Here is a 22,978-nt window from a genome sequence, read left to right as displayed (position 1 = left end):
TGGGAAATCAGATGATTAGGGCACTATAAGTAGCTTTTCATATACTAAACGTACGGAGAAAGCAAAACAATATTTATGGCTTGAATGGGTAAAGACCCATTTCGAAGAGGGGGAGAGGAGATACTAAAAAGAGAGGTGGGGTAGTTCTGTAACAGTTTCACCCCCCCACCCCCCAAAGGCATGCGCACACCCTCAAACAGCCAATTTAGTATTGCAGTGGATTTAGGGGATCAACTTTTACCCTCTGCTCTGCCTGTACTGTGTGGCGTCTCTCTTTCTCTGGGGAATGGCTCAGCAGGAAAATGTCTTGGAACCACTTTTCTACAGAATGACTCATAAACGCTCAATAGCCAGAAAACATCTTCGTTCTGGGGATATTTGACATTCAACTCCCTGTGAAAAAAAAAGAGCATGATGAGCCAATACAGAAGGGACAGATGATCACCCTGTAAAACATCTCTTTATTCTTCCTGGTTACTTAAAGGCGCCTATTTTTGGCTTTTCCTCACATCATTTTGGGATGCAGATCAGAGCATGCTAGGAACTCCAGGGGTTTTACTCTTTTCTTTTTTGGTGTCAGGAAAGGGGAGCAGGGGAGGAAGCGATGTCATTATCACCTGTCGTTTTACCTGTTGAACTGTCTGAAGAAATATGTTGTTCATCGTGACAAAGAAACTCTTACACTCACTTGAAACAACCTGTGCTCTGACCAATACAATGAAGAACCTGACTAAATTATAGCAGTTCACAGCAAGTGTATGTGTGGAAACGCATAACTACTTCCCTTTTCTGTCACTTCTGTAAATGGCAATTCCCTTTATGGACTGTCTCATCAACTCACTCTCTTGATTCTGAGTCAGAAGCTCTTGACTTGAAGGTAATTCTTCAGGAGAGGAGCAAAAGGAAGACCTTAGTCTTTACTCCCAAACTATCTCAGCACCTCCTTTTCTCTCCCCCCCACTTATATCACGTGGGGGGGAGAGCTTCTAACCCAGGTTTCAACCTATAACCATCGTTTTTCAAGTGATCAGTGATCAGCATCTGGGCACTAACATGGATGCAGGACAGGGGAGTCCGGAGAGTCCTAACCGGGCTGTGGAGTACCTCTTGGAACTCAACAACATCATTGAGAGTCAACAGAAGCTTCTGGAAACACAGAGGCGACGCATCGAAGAGCTTGAGGTCCAACTGGACCGGCTTAGCCAGGAGAACAAGGACCTGCGACTGGACCGGAAACCCTGTCCTCCTGACGGCGCTGGCTCGGCCCATCCCAGCCAACCTCCCTCTGTGTCCGTCCAAAGCCACAACAACAGCGGGAACCCCGTACCCCCTCCTCCACCCCCGGTGCCTGTCCGGGACCGCCGCACCCATACCCGCCTGAGCCGCGGCCTGTCGTCTGGGTCCAACCCAGTGGAGAGAGAGAGAGTGGAACGCCCTGACAGCTCAGGCACCAGTCCAGCCACCACTCTGCAGAGACAGTGAGTACAACCCCTCTGGCCTTCTCACTGCATTGCTGTGATGATGCTGTGTGCTGGGTATTTGGGTGACTGTCAGTAAAATTGCATAGCTCATCCCCAGTAGAGGCTTGAACAACTGTGTGTGAGTTATTTGCACTAACTGTCCGGTTATGTAACATATGAGGTTTTTTTTTTTTTTTCTTTTTAATCGCACGCGTTTAAAGGCACAGGATGATTGCCCGTGGCTTAATATAATCTGTAATATATACTCATTGGAAGATGAAATATTTTCAAGGTGGATAGCTGATTCAAGTAGGAAAAACAGGCCCACGTGATTTTTTGTACTCTGGAGGTGTGCAGGGCCAGAGCTACAGAAACTGGCACAGTGAAGGATCAAACAGACGGGGGTTTTGGTACTTTTGCTGCCTCAGTAGGGAGGAACGCATTTACCACTCTGTGTACATTTTAAAACTGAAATGTACTGAAACAGAGAGCGCTAAACACAGAAAACAAACGGCAAGTCGTCCCAGGTGTTTGAAGATTACGTAACCTTGCAAAGCTCACCTGTACACATTTGAAGAAATTCAAACAAATTCAAACTCCTGTAGGTCCAGATCTGCGATGTGTAATGGAGGAGGTGGTCTCAAATTTCAGAATGTAGTTGAAGAAGATTAGTTTTATATCGACATCAGTTGTTTTCCTGACCTGTGGACGTGTTGAGATTAAACGTGTATGATTAAATCTCTGATGATAATGGACACTAACACATTCAAGCACACTAAGCAATGCATTCCCCAGAGACCAGGAATCCTCCGTCTGATACCTCAGATCCCTCGACCTCACCAGCTTGTGCTGTAGGCATTTGTTTTGTGTAAAGCAGGGTTCCTGATATCTGTTCCTGGAGGTCCAGATTCCTACTGTTTTTTGCCTGTGATATATTTAGTAGCTGATTTTTTACCTGGAAAATAGATATGTACGTGCTTCAGTCAATCAGAGACCGCAGTGTTAGACGGATATGAAAATATACAGGGATCTGAACCTTCAGAATCAGATTTTAGGTAACCTGATTTAGTGAATGGCCACATAACTCTGTGAAAGAGAATAGATTCACAGCTACTGTTGCTCACTGCCCATGTGGTGGTAAATCTTATTGGACGGTAGAATCAACACTCTATCATCTGTCTGAGAACTACTGCAGCTAATTTTTTTACACTTGATTTGATAACACCCTCTCACAGTACACAGAGTCCAGATTCAGGATCACTGAAACACAGAGAGAAGCAAAGACTTTGCGTTTGAGTAAGTGGGGGTTTCGTGGCCATTTTGTGAACCATTTGTATGTAGGACGGTGTTCACTGTGTAGGAGAGAGACTAGTGATTAATATGCAGCGCAGAGTAAGATTGGTCTAGCTTGTGTGGGAGAGGAACATGGAGATGAAGCAAAGAGAAGGACCTAGCAATTCAAATAGAGTACTCTCTCTCTCTCTCTCTCTCTCTCTCTCTCTCTCTTTCCCTCTCTCTCTCTGTCTCTGTCTCTGTCTCTGTCTCTCTGTCTTTCTCTCTCTCTCTCTCTCTCTAACTCTTCACTCTGTCTCCCTCTCTTGCACTCGCTCTAAATACCTCCTGTTTGTTCAGATAAATAGAGTGCTTTCCTCCTTTCTCCTGGGAGATGTTTCTTTTTCCCTCCTGTATCTGCGACTAAAAAGAAAAAGCTGTGATCACCCTTATTATTAAGCATGTGCTATCTAAGCTTTCTCTTAAGAGGTGGCTTCCCTCAGTTGTAGCTGATTGAACCAGCACTTATTATAATGTCAGTGAAGTCACATCTGAAATCAGATTAATAATGTCTTAGTACATAAGCTATTTGTGTTTCCAGAGTCAAAGACTCAGATGGTACATTCTTTCTGTCTGCATATGGTTAGCATCGGTTTCAGTAGCTAATGTGCTTCTAGCTCAAGCACTTGAAGGAAAACAAAGCAACATGTTTCACAACAAAGGGATGAAAGGTTGCAATGGCAGATCCATGAGTGAGCTGTGTTTTTTTAGAATCCCGCGAACATGATCAAAACGGTTGACAACAACAAAACCGCGACCGCGGCATTTTGGCAGTTGAACTTAATCTGTGTCCTCACCATTTTGTATCATTTGCTTTCCTGATCTAATTCCTCATCTCTCTCCAAATTTCATTCCCCCCTTTCATTTCCCCTTTCATCCATGTTTCAACCCTCCCTCCCTCTGTGCTGAGCAGATGGTATATCACCATGCAGTCCTCTTTTTTGACTCATAGGGGTCATTTACACCCTCTTTCCCACTTCTCTCTCTCTCTCTCTCTCTCTCTCCCTCTCTCTGTCTCTCTTTCTCTCTCTCTCTGTCTCTCTTTCTCTCTCCCTCTCTCTCTCTGTCTCTCTTGCTCATTCACCTTTGCTTTCACTTTGAAAGCACACTGCTGCATTCAGTTCTGTGTGTTTTGGAACTTAACACAAATCAGCTATTCTTTCACAGTTACAGTATAAAAACCAAAGGCTTGATGTTGACCATCTAGGTTAGGCTGACTTTTAATATATTACTTTTGTCTTATCTTTTTTTTTTGTATTAGTATGAACCAGTGTAATATCACAGCGTCTTGTGGGAGAGCTGATGAGGTGTGATTATTTTTCAGAATAATTAGCATGACCTGAGTTTAATTACACTTGTCCACTGTAGGTGGCAATTACATTCACGGATATGAGCCATAGTGAAGCACTTTCTTGTCAAAGACTGACTGATGTAGTTATGGTAATAATGGTTTAATAGAACATAAATCATAGGACACATGTCATTTAAGACTGAGACTTGCTCTCTAACTTTGACAAACTGATTAGTCTTTGCTAATTGACTAATGCTTAGATGTAGATTTAAGTTCTAAACGTGTGCCTTTGTGAAACTAGAGCAGCATTCTGCGTATAGAATGATAGTTTGTCTAAAGAGTCTACTGCCCTGTGACTGCCGTGACCATAATGTTTAATCAGTTTAGAGTCAAGTTAATCAACTCTCAGTGTTGACGAATGTTTCTAAAACAACCATTTATCATTTTGGATGTACCTTCAGTGGCCAGTAACTAGGTGGACCAAGCTATACATGAAAATAAATTGCTTCTGTGTGCAGTGATTTTTGTAGACGGAGCTTGCTATATTAAGCAGGTACATGGGCATAGAGGGATTCAGTTACTAATTGACTGAGCATCAGAATGGGCAAAACAAGTGACCTAAGGGTGATACAGTCACCGGTGCCTGCACTGCCATTCTAGTGTCTAAGGCATGGCTGTCCTCCTTTGACTTTTGCTATCTTCACTACATTTCGATCGCTATCGATGGACTGTACATAAAACGTAAAAGAACCCCCCAAAACAACCACACAGCTAGCTGCAGTCCTGCGTGTGAATAGATGGTGGATGATTGAAAGGAGCTGGTGAGAGGAGATGATGAGAAGTGTGCGGTATGTTTTTGCATCATACTGAGGGCGGAGTTAAGATTTGGTGGAAGCAGCTTGAGCCCTGGGGCCCGTCCTGCATGTTATCCACAGTGCAGGCTTTGTAATGGTGGGTGTATTTTTTCCCTGGCGCATGTAAAGTCCCTTGATTGCCGCTGAGCAGCATCTGAACACCATAGCACATCTGACCATTGTCGCTGACCAGGCTACAGTTTACCCTTTTTCACTTGGGCACTGCCAGCAGGATGATGCATCCTGTCACAAAGTGCATATTGTCTCAGAATGCTTCCAGGAACATGACAGCAAGTTGGCTTTACTTAAGTGGCCTACACAAGCCCCTGACCTCAACTCAAGACGTCATCTTTGGGCTGGGTTAGAGCTCTGTGCATGCGGCATGAATGTTCTGCTGTCTAATCAGCAGCAGCTCCATTATCAGTATGAGCCAACATTCCTGTGGATATTTTTGACACTTTGTAGAATCCATGCCTGTGCAAAAAAGGTTCTAGAGGCAAAGAGGGGTCTGCCATAGCACCAGAAGGTTGCACCTATTAAATTGGGCACTGAGTGTATTTTTGTCAAATGACAAGAAAATGTCTGGCTCCGGTGTCAGCTTTAAATTGATTGAACCTAATATGGGTTGAATCTTGTCCACAGCAACCTCTGTGTCTGTGGTCAGTGTTCCTCCTCTTCAGTATACAAGAAATTGTGAATCTATTCTACAGTGTAAGCCATTAATCCCAGGACTTTTGGGAAGGTTTTACCTATAGCCGAGATTCTAATTTGAAGGCGATTTTTAAAAAAAAAAAAAAACGGAGATCCATTCAAAGTTGGATCAGTGTAAAAGGCGTTTTAAACGTTGTTAGACAGTGGATGCTCTTAAGACTGTAATTGTCCTCCGAAGTGTTCCATGAAATCCCTGATCTCACATTTTGTGCTGCAGCTGCAAAGAGCTCTGATAAAAGACTAATCTTCCATGCCATTGTAAAGTTAAACACATTTCACTACAGAGAACAATTGCCTCTGTTATTTGACATCGTTATTAAAATGATTTACAATCTTGTACTACAGTTTGGACTTTTCCTCATAATTTGCTTAAGGTAATCTCTTTATCTCTTTAAGTTCAGTTGCATTCCCCCCCCCCCTTTTTTTTTTAAGACGGTCTGCTGTTTTTGTAATTCATGTACATGTCGTAGATCACCAAAAAAAAAAAAAAAAGTTTCCTGGTTAGCTTGTGGATAAGATTCTTAATGTAACATGGACTATTCACTGAATGAATCCCATGTAATTTATGTACAATATATATGTGTCCCCACGAAGCAGTATAAATGTTACTGACACTTTTTCTTCATGTTTTTATGTCTGTGTCTGTGTCTCTCTTTCTCTCGCTCTCTCTCTCTCTCTCTCTCTCTCACACTCTTTCACTTTCTCTTTCCCCTTCCCTCTCCCCTTGTCGTGACTGTCCATCCTGTTTGATCTGTAGGCCAGACGGAGACTCCAATAAAGACAGGTCTGTACAAACTATTTTGCTCTTCTCTTTTCTGAACGTTTTTTCTTTTCTTTTCTTTTTCCCAGTAAGCGCACGGTGACTGGGTTCTACTGGAAAATGTTTTAGATTCAGCTGATATTGGAGCATGCTTATAAGAACCAGTTTGGGCCTGGCCCTTACTCAGAGTTACACAGACTTATCTCACATACATTACTAGGAATGCGTAAGTCGTAGACCATTGGTTATAATGACTGATCAACATTTTTCGTGGGGGAGCTCCTACATGTCGAACAATGAGTAGAATAATTTAAAGACCATTAAATTGTCAAGATTCTGGGATTTTTTTGTGTGGAAAGATATTGATGCGTGATCACGGAATAATAAACCAGTTTGATTATTCAGACCCATTATGCCGTTGCCCTAGTGACTAATGTTATGCTGTGAATAGAACAAAAAAAAAAGCCACAGGGTTACCACTGCTTAGATTGACTGGAGTTCACATGTGACTAATTATGCACCTGGGGAAGTCTTCGTAAGATGTCAGCATATATGATCCATAAAAGCTTTTTTATTTCTTCGTAGGTAATGAAGCAAGTTAGCCACACGCACTGTTAATAATACTTGAGATTTTGCATGTCAGGTCCGCTTGCGAGTGAACGCGAAGGTCACGCGTTACATGTCATTTTCCCCGCGTTACATGTCATTTTTTAAAAAAAAAAATGAAAACTGTGCGGTCATCTCCCAACATGTTTATGATGGCTTTAGATGAAAATGAATGAAGATTCTGAAGGATAGCTTAAATGTTGAGGTTGTCATGGTAACACTTTAGATGAACTGCATGGCCCAAAAAAAAGAAAAAAAAAAGAAAAAAAAAAGAGGAAGAAAAATTGCTTGTGTAACAGCCGCATATCTGTAGCACCTCACATTGTGTGTCCTTTGCAGCTCGGACAGCCTGTTTGTGTATGTAGTGATGGTGTTCGTGAGGAAAGGACAAGGCCACTCCATGCAGTTCTGGATAAGTGTGTGTGTGTGTGTGTGTGTGTGTGTTGGGGAGGTTGGGGGGTTGGTCTGCTTCATCATGAATATAATTCATTTTTACAGCCATGATTTTATTGTCCTCAGCAAGCTAACATGTGGCTGGCTTATACTGATATGCAAATTGAATTGTCCTCTTTGTAGTTATATTCCAGTGATATTTTCTAATAAAAATGGATAATCATTTGGATCATGTCTGTGCTCTAGCCTGAATTACACTTATGCTTAATTATTAACAAGAAGGAGAAATGTGATAAAAGGTCACACTGATTAATGTGGAAATTACCACAGTGCTCCCCGGATCCTTCCCGCACAGTTCCTCCCACCCAGTTTGATTCCTTGCTTAACTATAGGCACTGGCTTTGAGTAGCATTCGCACAAAGTCCCTGCTGGTTAAGGGGGTGTTAAAATAGCTCTTTTCAGTAGTATTGCCATCGGCTTGCCCTGAGCGTGCTTTGCACCACTGTGCAAAAGCACGTGTAGTTCCTCTCTCTCTGTATGCATCATCCACCTTAGGGCTACCGTTGGACCTCAGCTTTTAGGTGCTGAGGGACAACGTGTATGTGTGTGTAATAGATGATTCAATTTGGATGCTCTGCCTGTCTATGTTGTTACTATGTGTGGTTTCATAAGCATAATAATACGTTATAAGCTTAGGTTTTTCTATCAATGAGCAGTTGCTTTCGATAGCTGTTGAGGCTGGGTTTGTATGAATACATATGAGAACGTGATGACACTATTATGTGATGGGCAGCACAGTGTTTTTCTCACAAGGGTATTTGAAAAAAATGGTTTGTTTCAATGGGGCTTGGCTGTCTCCGACCTAGTGTCATTATCGAGCATAAAATGAAACGTGTGACTAGATATGCTTTCCTTTTGCCTCTGGGTTCAACATGTTCTCGGTCTGAGGATGAAAGAAATGTTGAATTCATGTGAGTAGTGTAATGCTAAATTGACTACGGCAGGACAGAGCAGGTTTACTGTACTGTTCTAATGGATCCTAGAAAATGTACGGGCATGTGTTTTTACAGGAAAAATGTCTTGCTTCCAGCAGAATAAGTTTCTTGTCCTGAGAAACTGCCTTTGTTCCAGACTCGGAGCTGGTTGGAACAACTCGTATCTTGAGAAGCAATAACCTGTCAAACTCGAATAAGCGGCTACACAAAAGAAGCGGAAAAAGTGGTTTTGACAGGAGGATTCAATAATTAGCCCGGGAAGTTTCGAGCACGTCAAACTGGTAGATGAATGTTATGACATAATTCCGCGTTATCGGGTCGATTACATTGAGGTATTACATAAAAGACGTTTATGCCACTCGCATGAACATACATGACAAAATAAAGCAGGAACCGTGAGTTGGGATGAAGCGAATCGGTTGACTCTCTCTTGGCTTATGTTGAAGTTAAATGTATTCTCAGAAGTGAAATTGACAGCATACCTGAACTGTTGTGACACTCTCCCCCTAGCAACATTTGACATAGTGTCTGTCTAATAAAGAACGTTTGGATTTTAATGGAATCAAATTGACACGGCCTAACTTTGTTCCAGGGCTCTCGTCTGGACGTAATGTTGCCGTTCATGCCTCTCTGCCGAATCGCACCAGACTATGATCTGACATCAGTACGTACTTCAGTGTCAGTTTTGGTTCATCAATGGCGTTGAAGTTAAGAACATTAATTAAAGAGAGACTAGCAGACCGAAGATGCTTTATTGAGGGATACTGGATCGATCGGGAAAGCTGCTAGCTACCAAACACAGGTGCAGTGTGTCGTACAATACTGATGAGAAAGTGTTGAATGTCGGTAAAAAGATTCACAAAAATCAGTTAAAGGAAGCGTGATCGCACGTGACTTACATATAAATCATGCAGGAAAAAGCAAGTGGGCATGTACAGTGGTCCTACATACTGTTTGTTGGTGAAATCCTGAGACGCGCTCTGTAATAGACATGCACACTCATACAAGCCCTCTTGTGGGCTTCAACAGAAGAATGGTTGCTGTGGGAACGCGGTGAGTTATCACAAGTGCGCTTACGTGAAGAACAGTGTGGGCGAGGGAGAGAGAGAGAGAGAGAGAGAGAGAGAGAGAGAGAGAGAGAGAGTGTAAGTAGTGAGGAAAAGGGAGAGGGAGGGAGAGATACAGAAAGAGAAATTAGATGAGGGTGATTAAAATGGCTGATTAGTAATAAGATGAATAGAGAAAGGGGGAGAGAGAGAAAAGGAGAAGAATGAGAGATGAAAGAAAGGGGGGAAGAAGCAGAAACGAGTAAAGGGACAGACAGATACAGAGTTAGGAGAGATAAAGAAGAGAAGAGAAGAATGAGTCAGAGAGAGAGAGAGAGAGGGCAATGCAAATGGAAGTGATGTGTCAAATGTGTTGAGGCTGCAGCTGTCAGGCTAATAATGCATGCTGGAAATGACAGAGGATATGACTGCACGGCTAATCTGTTCCCACTCTGCCCTCACTGTTTCAAGACTTTGACTCAACATCACCTCTTACGATCATACCACTCCGTCCTTGAACCAAAGTTGTAGAATCAATCCGGGCTCTTCGTGAACCAGCAGCGTCTCACGTTTGACCATGTACCGCATTCAAAATGCTGTTTCGCCGAGATTACATCATGCTCAAAAAGCTCCTTGAAATTTGCTCAGCAAAGGAGGGCATTCAAATTCAACACCAATTATGATATTTGGGGTTTTGATACCGATGTCGCTGGCTGTTTACGCAAAACTGGGCTTATTCGGTGAGACACGAGCAACTCTGAAGTTCCACCTTGTCGTAGAATAAGCCACAAGTCGAGGAGTGGTGGTAAGGTTGCTGACAGAGTGTGAGTTGCTCGGGGGGGGTGGGGGTGGGAGTGTGTGCCCTGCTGGCTTTTGTCACCAGGCAGCCCATCTAATATGTAGCTACAGAAGGTCAGGCCAATGCTGAGATGTTGTGTTTGTATGTGTCATGTGAGGGCAGTGTCTTGAGGGGTTTTCGGGGGAGGTGGTGGCAGTGGCGGTGGGGGGTGCGGGGTGGGTTTGGGGATAGGGGTTAATTTGCGTTCACAAAACTGTCAGGTATCCCACGCTCTTGTGGCTGGGTCAGAGTCTGCTTTCGTAACGTGTTGGAATGTTGGAGACAGTAGTCAGTTGTCAGTTTGTGATAAGGAACCAGAAGAACTGATGAAGAACTGTATTGATGGATGAAAAAAGAACAGCAGGATGGCGTCTGTCGTGATGAAGGATGGGATCTTTGATGTGGAATCGTTCAAAAACGCATCCGACGCACCACGTCTTAAAACCGTTCACCGCGAGGAACTGAAAAAAATGAAGTGTATTATTGAAGACCGAAGAGGAAAATATGGACAACAAAAATGAATAAAATGATAATGTTGGTGGAGTGTTGAAAACTGAAGCAGAGGCTACTGTTCAATACAATTATTTGCATATACAAATCCCTCCTTAATTTCTTTCCCCCTTAAACAGCCTGTGAGAATTCAGGGAACCCCCCCCCCCCCCCCCCCCCCAACTCATACGTCCTGCCCACACTTGCACACACTCCAAACCGTCTCTCCTTCAGGGCATTCCCTCTCTTTTTCTCTTCCACCCATTCTCTCACCCATCATGCCTCTTGTTCATACCTCGTCCCACATACACTCTGCCTACTCTTTCTCCTCCTCCTCCTCCTTCTTCTTCTTCTTCTTCTTCTTCACAGTTTTCTTTCTCTTTCTCTCTCTTTTTATATATATAATTTTTTTTTCTTTTTACTTATTTACTTATTTTGAGTTGCTGATGTTAAATATTTTAGTTATCATGCCCTCCCTCTCTATGTCTCTCTTTGCCTCAGTGTCTGTGTGTCTTACCTGGCTTCTGGGCTTGTTCAGTGGGCTTGATGTATTTGACGTTTTCGTGTTTGATGTTAGCCAAATCGATTCACCAGTCACACGGAGGAAGGCTTTACAGAAGGCTGGGATGCCGTTGGTGTGATGTGACTTTCCAGAGCTAGTGGGATTTTTTTTTTTTTTTTGGATGTTTGAGTCATTAAAAGAACACGTCTTAAAGAGACAAGTACTTTCTGCATGACAGATTCTTATGAGTTAATAATTTAATAATTTAGTCAAAGTTTTAGAAAATGAAACAAAAACAAAAACATTATTTAACTATTAAATGTAACATTGTAAACATAAGTATCACAAAACAAAATGTGATTGTTCATCAGATTTGTAAGTATCAGTCATGAGTGAACATGCAGAGTAAAATTAGGAGTATGTGGAAACAAATAGAAGAATTTTAAATCGTTCATAAATGAAGAAGACTGGGACTTGTTGGTGAAAAGGTAGGTAATTATGGAGAGGAAGTCAGACGCTTTCAAAGACTACAGAGCCACTTGCCAAAATGAGAAAATTATCTTTCAATGAAGTTATTTTCAATTTTTTTCTGAAAATAACTGTTCTGTGATTTTTTTTTGCTTTCTTTCTTTTTCTTTTTTTTAATGAGAAAATGTGTCTGTACATCAAACAAACGATAGGGGTCACCCTTGTTCCCTGTCTGTATTTCAGCTTTCTGATCAGGCAGTACATATATTCATATAGTCATCCAGTCATATACTGTAAAGCTATTTGCAGTGTTAAAAGCGAGTATAACCCTTATGCTATCTAAACATAAGTATTTGCATTAGTGTTTGTTTGTTTGTTTTACATACATACATGGTGCAAAAATGCACATATTTTCAATAGTGGTGACGGTAGAGACATTGGTAGCATTCCACTTCAGGAGAGAATAAACAGGATCGCATGTGAATAGCGACAAGTGCATTTTGTCATTTGCCTCTTTAGTTTATTCATAACATTTCGCTAATCTTCGGTTTGTTTTAATGATAGTGCTTACTGCGATCACTGAAAACCAAGCATTTGATAAATAATAGCTTTTTGTTTTTTTAGGAATAAAATAGGCAACCTCGTCGTTGTCCCCACAATTTTTTCATCATGAAACTTAAAGAGCCAAATTGTGATGCAGTACTAACCGAGGACAGCATCTCGGTAATTAATCGAGGCCCAATTTGGATTGCCCGGAGGACCTAAAGGTCTTCTCTTTTAGTTGTATTTATAGGTCACATTTTCACATGGGTACCTTAGCTGTTTTGAACTTGTTCCATTTGCATAACTCCAGCTCCGTGCCTTGAGCTTACATAAGGCCTTTGACATTTCAAAGTGAACAGGGATATGTTACATGAGAACTGGGTGTCTCAAAGCTTATTATAGTAAGATATTTCATGTTTCATGAAAGCGAATTTAAATTACAGGTATCCAGTAATTCGTTTAATCAGGAATAGACTCTAGGTCTCTCTGTGTCAACATGCATTTCTAATTTCAGCTTCATCCCATTTTCTATGGTAAAATAATTTTTTCCCCAGGTTTATGCGTTTTAGTAGTTTGTTAGTACGTTTAGTGTGGTTTAGTTGAGAGTATTAGGCTGTTGTTCGGTGATGACTGCAGATATCACAAGACACAGTAGAAGTGTTCACATCATCCTGACTCATTCTCTCTCTCTCTCTCTTTACCTGCTTTGCATATTGCCTTTAGAACTCTGTGCTGCTGCTCAAGTGTTTGTACTGTATGCGTGTGGCTGTCTTTGTTGTCTGTTGCTTTTTGTTTCTTTCTTGACTTTATTTTTTCTCTTTCTTTCTTTCTTTCTTTCTTTCCTTCTCTCTCTCTCTCTCTTTCTCTTTCTCTGTGTCTACTTCTCTCCCTCTCCCTTTATCCCTCTCGTTTCTTTCTCTCTTTCTTTCTCTTTCTCTCTTCCTTTCTCTCTGTCAGGTCACCTTATTCCACCTGTACTACTACTACTCGTACCAATCCTACTACCACCACCACAACTACTTCTGCTACTGCTACTGCTACCTCTCTCCACACCAGTTTGACCGCTAACAGCCACTCGACCCACCATCAGTACTGCTGCCCCACCCGGCTCCTTCTGCCCAAGCCACCATGCGCCCTCCCCCCTGCCCGGCCCTCGGAACAGGCAAGGTAAGGGCCCAAGTCCCCCACACTAGACCCTCAGTCCTTCACCTTCACCCCCCCCCCCACTCTTCTCCTCCAAACTCTCGTCACCCCGCCACCCCCCCACCCCACCCCCCCGCTCCCATGTTTCACTCCACCCCCACCCTTGCACTTGCGCACCCCCACCCAATCCCCAGTATTCCTGCATAGACCAAATGCTGCAGAGTTCTACTGAGAAAAATACCCCCCCCCCCCCACCTTCCGACACCACATTGCTATGTCTCACTGGAGAGATAACACCCCCCCCCCCCATTTTTTCCGTCTCACAGCTGTCACTTAATGCCAGACAGCACTAACAACATTTGGATTCACCTGCCTATCTGAAAATGAGAGAGAGAGCTCAATTGACTTGCCTTCAAACACCTTGGCTCAACCTGTCATTAGTGCTAATTTGTTATGGGCATGTGGATTGAGGTGTTACCCTCTCTAGGTGCTTAATTCCACCCTCTGCCTCAGTACCCATAATGGCTGGTTGCTCTTAATGTTTACCCTTGTGCTCCCACAGAATTCAGAACAGAGTGCATTTGCTGTCAAATGCACCACCCTCAATTTAGGAGACCCCCTTCAACAAACCAAACGGCCCCCCTTAAAATAACTATGTTTAAATTCATTGACTGTATGTCTGTATATATTTACAGCAGTCCTTTGGGGGGGAAGGAGGGGGGGGGGGGCAGACTCTATATTATTAGATTTTTAAAATGGATTCTGATCCATTCTAAATGACCAAATAGATGGATGATTTTCAGAGGGCTTCCATGGGCTCAATTCAGTTCTGACACGGGGCAATTGAACGGAAACTCCCTTTCAGAGCTGACTGTTGAGTTTGAGTTGAATTTTAACTGATATTATACTAATATTTCATGTTTAGCGTCAGTGTAATTTTTGAAAATGTTATTAGTTATATAATGGCATCATTAATAAGTGCCACTATAACGGTTCTGTATAAATTCAGTACAGTAAGAAGGGCCAATGAGATTCCATGCATTCTTGCAGTCTTGTTTTTTTATTCTTCTTTAATTGCAACCAGTTACTGGTTAACTTCTCTTTTTTAAACTCCGCTTGTACTCTTTATCTCAAGTTTGCTACCCACTGCGTGTCAAGTAATTGAAGTAAAATTCTTTGAATGAAACAGAAACTCAAAAGTAAGCAGTGAGGAAAGCGTGGATGAAACAGAAACACAAAAGAAACTCAATTTTAAGATTCAAGAAGGGTGATGTATCAGTACTTTGGGCCCACTTAAGTTTTAAAAACTGATTATACCAAACAGTGACAGTTTAATCTGCAACCATTGCCACAAAGCCACACTTACCTGAGAGAAACGCTACCAGTTTGTTTAACCATTTACAGAGAGACTATGCTGAAGAGTAGCAGAAGCATATGGCTATGAAACCATCCACTGCATCGCAACACACAGACCTACTCATAATTGTACTGTCTCAAAGGTCTTTGACTCTTAAACACTCAAAACTTTGTGCTAGTTCGTATGTTTATCATCAGGATTTATTATAATTATCAGTATTATTTACTATCATAGTATGGAGCCCCCAACAGTGGATAAACTGTTTATTTTTCCCTATATTATTTCCAGATTTTTGATTATAATATATATATATATATTTGGATAGAATTTTCCAATACATATATATTTTTCCCCAACTTGTCCTCCCTTTTGTATCCACCCTAGTAATGGAAAAGAGTTGCAGCTGAATGAAGGCTTTCTAAAAAAAAAAAAAAATCGCACTCTCTCCTCCTTCTCTTGAATTTGGGCAGAAAATTCAAAAGCGTTATCTAAGGACCTGTCCACCCCTTTACCTGCGCTACCCCCTCTCTGAGAGACCGGAGGCATAGGGAAAATCATTTCCTGAACTCAGTGGCACTTCAGTGGTCCAAAGCGCGCAATTATTCAAAGCTTATCTAAATAAGATTCCTGAAATTAACTCAACAAAATGACACATCTTCACAACCATTCTCAAATGCACTTCCTCCCACACACGCAACCCAGAATCAGCAGCACAGAAGGAGACAATGATGGACATGGTTAGCCTTGCTCCTACGCCACAAACATATACACGCACACTCACTCACACTGTGCCCACTGCATCTGGTATCCCTCACACTCTTTCCAGCCCCCCTTCATACTCCTACACTCTCTCTGTCCGTTTCTCCATGCACTGCATGACCCTTTCCACGCTCTCTCTCTCCGTCTCTCCCTCTCTCTCTCTCTCTCTCCCTCTCTCTCTTCCTCTTATCTACTTTTCTTTGAATCACCTGCATGATGCCATTTCTCTCTGTGTGTATGTGTGTGTGTGTGTGTCTGATTGTCAACCTTTAAAATAATGTTTTACGTTTACGACTTTAATGTTTATGTAGAGACAAACGGTGTCTGACTACGAGTGTTGCCAGTATGGTGACTTTTTTTTTTCCAAGTCACCTCTAAATTTGTAGTAGCATGTTTCCCTCTTTCGTTGCAAATTAGAGAACTTACATTTGACACTCGCAGTCTGATTGGCTGAAGTTATGATAGGTTTTTTTAATTATAGCAAACTGTTTTGCCTATGTGCATAGTGTGACATCTAGTGGACAGTCATAGGATAGCAGCCTTTAGAAAATGTATTCCTCCCTCTTGCTTTGAAATTGGTTCTTAGACTTTTAATTCTATGTCTTATGTTATCATATGTCCTGGTTTATCCTCATTTCCACACTGTAAAGTTAGATATAAAGTAGGAGTTTAGTTAAGACAGTATGTATTTAAATATTCTGAGACCACAGGGACAGCCAACGAAATTGGATATATTTGTTTTTGTTTTCTGAACGTTTCTGGAAGGAGTCAGTGCTAAAATGCACCTCCCTGTCCATTTTTATTGCCAGAGAGGTTGATGCTTGTCACATGCTCGCCGTCTTACATTCTGTCTTTCCCTTTCTTTTCTGTTCTTTGTCTCCTATACCTGTTTCAATTCTGCCTCTCTGTCTCTCTCCATCCATCCCTGTGTTTCCTGTAGAGAAGACGAAGATGACGACATCGCCCATCAGTTCTGTTGCCCCGCCTCCGAGTGCAGTAGTCCCTCGTCTAGGTAACCAGCAGATCAGCAGGCCCCTCCCTCTAACACCCCCACCCCTTTTTCCTCTTCAGCAGTCCCGCCTCACGGGCCTCACTTAGAGGTCTGAGTGGGCATTACTGCTTATCAATCAACTGGATACTCAAGTCATATAAACCTGCTGGCAAAAAAACAAACAAAAAATGAGCCAGTGACTTAAGACCAGTCTGGATTTGACTCGACTCCATAAACTCCCTTCTCCTTTGCACTAGCATGTCACCTGCATCATTGTGCTTGTATGAAAGGTAAAAAGGACAATACCTTCAGTGGGGGCAAACAAAAAAAAAAAAAAAAATGAAAGAAAGAAATGTATCAGAATGACTTTCCTGGGTAAAGAGGATGAAAACGAAAGCAGAGGAACGGAAGAGATGAAGAAAAGAAATATGAAACAGAACAGAAATGACCCTTGTTTTTGCACACACACACACACACACACACACACACACACACATGCTTTTCTTTTTCTGCCACCTCTGATTGTTATTTTATCTCGTCGGTTTCTTTTCTGTCCTAACTGTGTGTTCGCGCCTCTGGATCTCTTTGCTTCGTTTGGCTCCCATGTGAACAGGCTGTTTTGTGTGGTTCACAGCAGGTGTTATAGCAGCACCGTGTGTATTTTTTCTTTCTTTCGCCCCCCCCCCTCCCGTTTCCCTCTGTTTTTCTCTCAGCACAGTACAATAAAGATGTGCTCCTCTCTGCAGTCACAAGATTGCCAGTATAGTCGGTGGTTTCTGTTCATCTGAGCAGAAGTCTGTAGCATACCTTATAAACCTAATCAGAGAACTTTGGCGTTATGTTTGGATAGAAGGTGAAACCCATAGGATATGTCAACAGCACGGCTAAATATAAACTCGGTTTCGAATCACCTCAACTGCAGGTCGTTCGGTTCTCTCTCAGTGAAAGGTGGTAGAGGGTGAAGGTGCGTCAAAAGCTGAGATTAAGGTGACCATGGAGATAATGTCATTGAAAGCTATACTTGCACCCTCTCACAGTTCCATGGTATCTGAGTGCCTCTTTTAACACCCCCCCCCCCCCCCCCACCAATTTCATTCTCTTTTCATTTCCTGTCTTGGAGTGGGAAGTATTTGACTCAGAGGCTAGTGTTGATTTGGTCCATGTCCTGCTGCTTTTGATTTAACTGACTATTTTATGTCATATCAGAGAATATAATCCTTGCCTGATACATGTAGCCCTCATCTGCATACTCTCCCTGTAGTATATTGCAGCGTACTGATTGTCCTTTGATATTATGTATGTCTGGATTTTAATGTAACAAATATAACAATGTCACTTTCTCTTACTCACTCACTCGCATTTACTATTGAGACTTATTTCTGTGTCACTCTGTATAATATACAAGATAATTTTTTTGGGGGGTGGGGTGCAAGACAGTATTCAGACTGCAGTAGATTCTTAGATAACTTAGAGTCCTGTATAAGATCTTTTCATGAGGATTGATTTCAATGCATAATAATATCTGTTTGAGGCATGAGTTGTACTGTTGAGTTTACCACAGAACTGAAACTCTATATCTGTTTATTTGGGTGCTTTATGGTTATGATATTCACATTTCCAAAAATGAAATGGAGCAGTTTAGGTACATATCAAATTATCCAGCTGAAATAATGGCTAAGACTGCCCTGAAATATTCTGGATCCTCTGAGGTTTAATAACCGGAGAAACAAATTTGCATGAATGAAGAACGTTTGGGGCATAATTTATTTGATGTATTTTTGAACATCATTTATTTTATAAATGTTAAAAGTACATATACCGAGTACTAGTTTAAAGGTCACCCAGAAGATGCTTGTTGTATTTGATTGATAGTCATGTCCTTTTCCATCAAATGTACGCTAGACTGTATTCCTTAGAATATCGTTCTCTTTTGAACGTAAATTTAAGTCCGTTAGCATTTCTCACACGTACGTAGTGGGTATGGAGACAAGACAATTAAGATTTCTATCTCATTTTTCTTTCTTTTTTGACAATTATATAGACAGTTATAGTGACGAACAACGAAAGGGTGATAACATTTTTGGGATATTGCATGAGGACCTGATTTTTGATGAGTAAACTCCCAAGGAAACGGTGAAATACCTTACAGCGTAGTGAAGCCCATGTGGTTATGAGGACACCCTGGTGTGGGGGTAGGCAACGATGCAGCGTGTGACTTGCACAAAATGCATTATGTAAATGATAACGTAAAGAAAATACAAAGTGAATTTCCTACTCTGCTGCATGTTATAACTTAAGACTCATTATAGTGACTGATATTGTTTCGTAGCAGGTATGTTTTCACGTTCTTCTTGTTCTCCCGCATTTTGGATGTCCTGGGGTACGGTGTTTCAATGAGGCAGAATCCACGAAACCAATGACTGGTGGCTAGTCAGAAAACTCCGGACCGTTACACTTAGTTCTTAACGTTTTCAGATGGTGTATTTAAGGGAGGCAGAAGAAAGATTTCCAGTTCTAATTTGTTGTCTTTGGCCTGTTGCTTTGTCAACTCAAGAAGCATAGTCATGTCGTTTGACACGAGATCCAACGTCCGTGACAGGCAGCCAAACGCCTGCTCCGTGCGATTTGTGCAGGGCTTTCAGCTGTACTTCGGCTTTGTGATGAGCGCGAGCGGCTGTCGTCCTGATCCGCTCCACCGGTTAAGGCCTCACGGATCGGCTCCACTGAAACCTGCTTCAAATCCTCGGTGATCCGTATGGGAATCTTGTCAGTTCTCCGATGCCTGTTCCAAGATGCGAGATTAAAAAACAGACTTCATTACCAATTCAACGATGAATGGCGGATTCTTATGCCTGATCTATTTACACTGAGCTCCTCAAGACTGTCGTCATGTCTGTATTTAGCACATTCACATGGAGGGAATGAATGCGATGAGTCAGTGATCAAAAGAGTCTCTCTCTCTCTCTCTCTCCTCTTTTTTTCTGTGTTCCTGACCCTGTGTTCGCCATGCTGTAAATACTTTGACATTATTCTTGCTCCTGTGAAGGAAGTGGGATAACCATAAATATATGTACATAAAATGAACGATAATGATATATCGATCTATTAAAGAATATATCTGGATATATATATATGAATAAGAATGTTACTGATGATGGTGACGGTTCTATGAAAATGTGAAAATGAATAAATGCTCCTATGATTCAGATAAAACACAAGATTTCTGCCCTTGTATGCACCACACCACTCTCCTTAACATATTGGTTTCTATGCAAGTGGGTGATTGATTTGTTTATTGTTTGCGTGGGAATGTGTCCATGTGCATGCACATGAACGCAAGTGGCCCTTCAATAAGGCAAGGTCAAGGAAAGGGATAATTTGATTAAAGTCTTAGGGAAAGAGAGAGAGAGAGAGAGAGAGAGAGAGAGAGAGAGAGGCTAGAGGGAGTGACAGTGGAGGGGGATGGGAGAACGGAAGGAGAAAATATAGCGCAGGTCTTCAGAAAGAAAGACAGCATGAAAGGACAACTAAAGAGAACCTGGACTTTATTATGGATCTAATCACCAAATTTCTCCTGAAGCCTTCTCTGCTGTCCAGCCCGGGATGAAAACTGTGAACATAGAGAGGACAGTCCTAGAAACCGATCCCTGTAGCAGAACTCCAATGCTCTAGCTTGTCTTGAGTTTAGCAGCTCTAAGAGTTAATTGCAGAGAATCTGTGCTTGAGATGACTTTTTTTTTCTTGAAGTGGTTATTTTCCATTCCTCTTCATGTTCTACATGTCAGGGTTATAAACTTAACATTTTTATATTGAAGTTGTTTGGGCAAATGTTTGTTGTTTTAGCGAAAAAGCTTGCAGTGGTTTACTGTTATAGACTATTTCGCCTTTCGAGTTTTGTATTTCACTGATTTTTCAATCGTTTAATCGTCTCTCACACAACGTGGGCCTCACACTGTTTAATGGTGTTCGACACATAAGAATGGAGCTGATTGAGGAGGATTAAAGTGTCTAACAGTGCTTCTTTCAGTCTCGGCCGTTTTCTCGCAAAGTCATCAGACTCGCGGCCCACAGAGAGCAAGCTTAAACACTGCGGAGTCTGTTTGAGAAAGGACAACTTGGACAGGACAATTTCTGCTTGTGAGGAAAGAAAAAGTGACAATGTTAGCTTGCAACCCACATTCAGGCTTACCAAGGGGGATTTGAACTCATCCGTACAGGGGCAGATAGAGACAGCTTGTGACAGACAGGCCTAATATAAACAGCACGAATGCAATCTGTCAGATATGCAGCTGTCTCAACGGCCTTGTGTGAACTCTGGGAACTACACAGACTGCAGGGGGCCTGTGGACCAGAGGTGTGTTGTGAGGAATATGAATGAGCTTACTTGGTTGCAAACTTGCTGAAGAGGAACGGGGGTGGGAACTGCAATGTTTGTTCTGCAGTGTATGTGCCCTGACTTCTGGCTACTGTTCTGCCTGCGCTCAACTGGAGCTTGGTACCGCAGGTAGGCACCTGTAGCGGTTCCTCTACCTTTAGCCATTAATTATTACTCCAAAGCTCCAGATCATATCTCCCCAGTCTAGCTTGCCTGTCAACTGTATGCCTACATGCCTTTAGACTAAGACCTTAATTGTCAACTGTGCTCCAAAACCCTTACCCTTGTCCACAAAGCTCTGCCTTTATTGCCGCAAACCCTTAAAACTGTTATACTGTTCCAACTATTGAACTGTCCTAGCATTCCATAGGCTACATAACACGTTCATAGTAATGAGAATGCTACCATATGATACCAACGCTTTACAAGTCCACGTTGTGTTATGTAATATGACTTGATGTCTAAATATGACAACATTATATGTTTGCAGTTATCCCTCCTCCTTTCCTCTCTGTTGCTTTTGCCATAGCATATGAATAAATCGCTGACATTGCACCAGCGAAATTGGAAGACCTCCAGCACGCCCCGACGAAAATTCTCAACAGCTGCCCTCAGAAACTATAGCTTTGAGAAGCAAGAGATTGCGTTTCCCACTCTCTCTCTCTCTTTGGTAGTGCCATCTGTCTGTTTGTTTATTAATTGCAAGTATAAGCGACCACACAGTCGTTGGGGTGGCTCCCTCTCCCTCTTTCCCAGGCGACAGTGCTGCCTCTTGTTTATCACACTGATTTTTGGGAGTGTGCCACAGACAGAGAGGCAGATGGAGGAGAGGGTTTCTCATGCGTGTCTATAGTCTAGAGTCCTATAAATTGATGAATAGGATAGAAGGTGTCAGGAAAAATAAAAGCTTAAAGATACGCCCAGGCGCAAAGTATTTGAAATATTTGTAAAAAATTTCGTGCTGAAGTGTATATCGCTGATGTAGGGCTCTCGGTAATGCGATAAAGGATCCCTTCTGGGTGTGTTGTGTAATACTGTAGATAGAGCTGGGCTTCCCTCAGGATGCTGTGCTTACAAGGAGTATTATGAAAGAGAATTAGCCTGGTTAATCAGATACAAGAGAGAACCAATGCAGCTATAAAACATATGCTCCTAAAGCATGTCAGTATCTACTGAGAGAGAAAGAGTATTAGGCTATATTGTTATTTTCAACGATTGTCTTTTTTTTTTTTCAGTTGAATCTTAGCAACACAGTAAGTTGAGGCAACTGAAAATATTGAGATGAGCCTTCAGTATAGAAGTAAATGGTTGTCTCTTTATTACTCTTAAAGAGAGAGGCATAGTACCAAAGTACTATGCAACTTTGTGTGCCTTGTACTTATAAAGTGTATAAGTGTCACTTGAGTTATGTCAGCTTGGTACACCAAATCCCTGCATCTGAGTTTGAGTTCATTTACACGTGTGTGCGTGTGCGTGTGCGTGTGCATGTGCGTGTGCTTGTGTGTGTGTGTGTGTATGTGTATGCTTGCTTGCATGCATGTGTGTGTGTGTGTGTGCGTGCGTGCGTGCGTGTGGGTGTGTGTGTGCGCGTGTGTACGCGAGACTGTACGTATGTGCGGGTCTGAGAGTGCGCTCAAGAGTGAATAAGTGTGCACGTGGAAAAGGACTGTCAAGAATGCAGTCGTGCAGCTCCTCTGAGAGAAGGAGGGAGAGAGAGAAGGAGAGTGGGGGTGGAAGAGAGGGAAAAGAGGGGGAACGTGAGAGCGTTTATTTGTTATTTAGCGTACCCTGCCTGAATGGGGCTTCTTTTTGGCGACACTACGGTAAGGGCTCTTTCATTCTCCCCTTGCACGTTTCCCTGTCTTTGAATGGTTCTCACTCATTCTTTCTACTCTGTGCACTTTGCACCGTTGCATCAGGGCTCAGTCAGCTTTCTGCTATGTGGGACATTTAGACCTATGTGGACTGCACCTTCACTACAGCCCAGTTACAGTGTCTGGACTATCAACTATTTGTTCAGAGCATTTGATTTACTTAAAAATATAGTTTGTAAGTTGTAGTTAAT

The 22,978-nt window shown here is 42.1% G+C and overlaps 1 protein-coding gene across 1 annotated transcript in view; it reads left to right on the top strand.

The window, feature by feature from the left end:
- Nucleotides 1-1,053: 1,053 nt before the first annotated feature.
- LOC115820388 (IQ motif and SEC7 domain-containing protein 2-like) overlaps nucleotides 1,054-22,978 on the top strand; it is a 46,802-nt gene continuing 24,877 nt past the window's right edge. Inside the window, exons 1-2 of the mRNA XM_030783954.1 lie at nucleotides 1,054-1,478; nucleotides 6,406-6,432. Coding sequence (XP_030639814.1) covers nucleotides 1,054-1,478; nucleotides 6,406-6,432 — 452 coding nt within the window. The remainder of the gene's footprint in view (nucleotides 1,479-6,405; nucleotides 6,433-22,978) is intronic.

Source organism: Chanos chanos, chromosome 9, assembly GCF_902362185.1.
Source record: "Chanos chanos chromosome 9, fChaCha1.1, whole genome shotgun sequence".
NCBI classification, from domain to species: Eukaryota; Metazoa; Chordata; class Actinopteri; order Gonorynchiformes; family Chanidae; genus Chanos; species Chanos chanos.
This window is presented reverse-complemented; position numbering and strand designations above follow the sequence as displayed.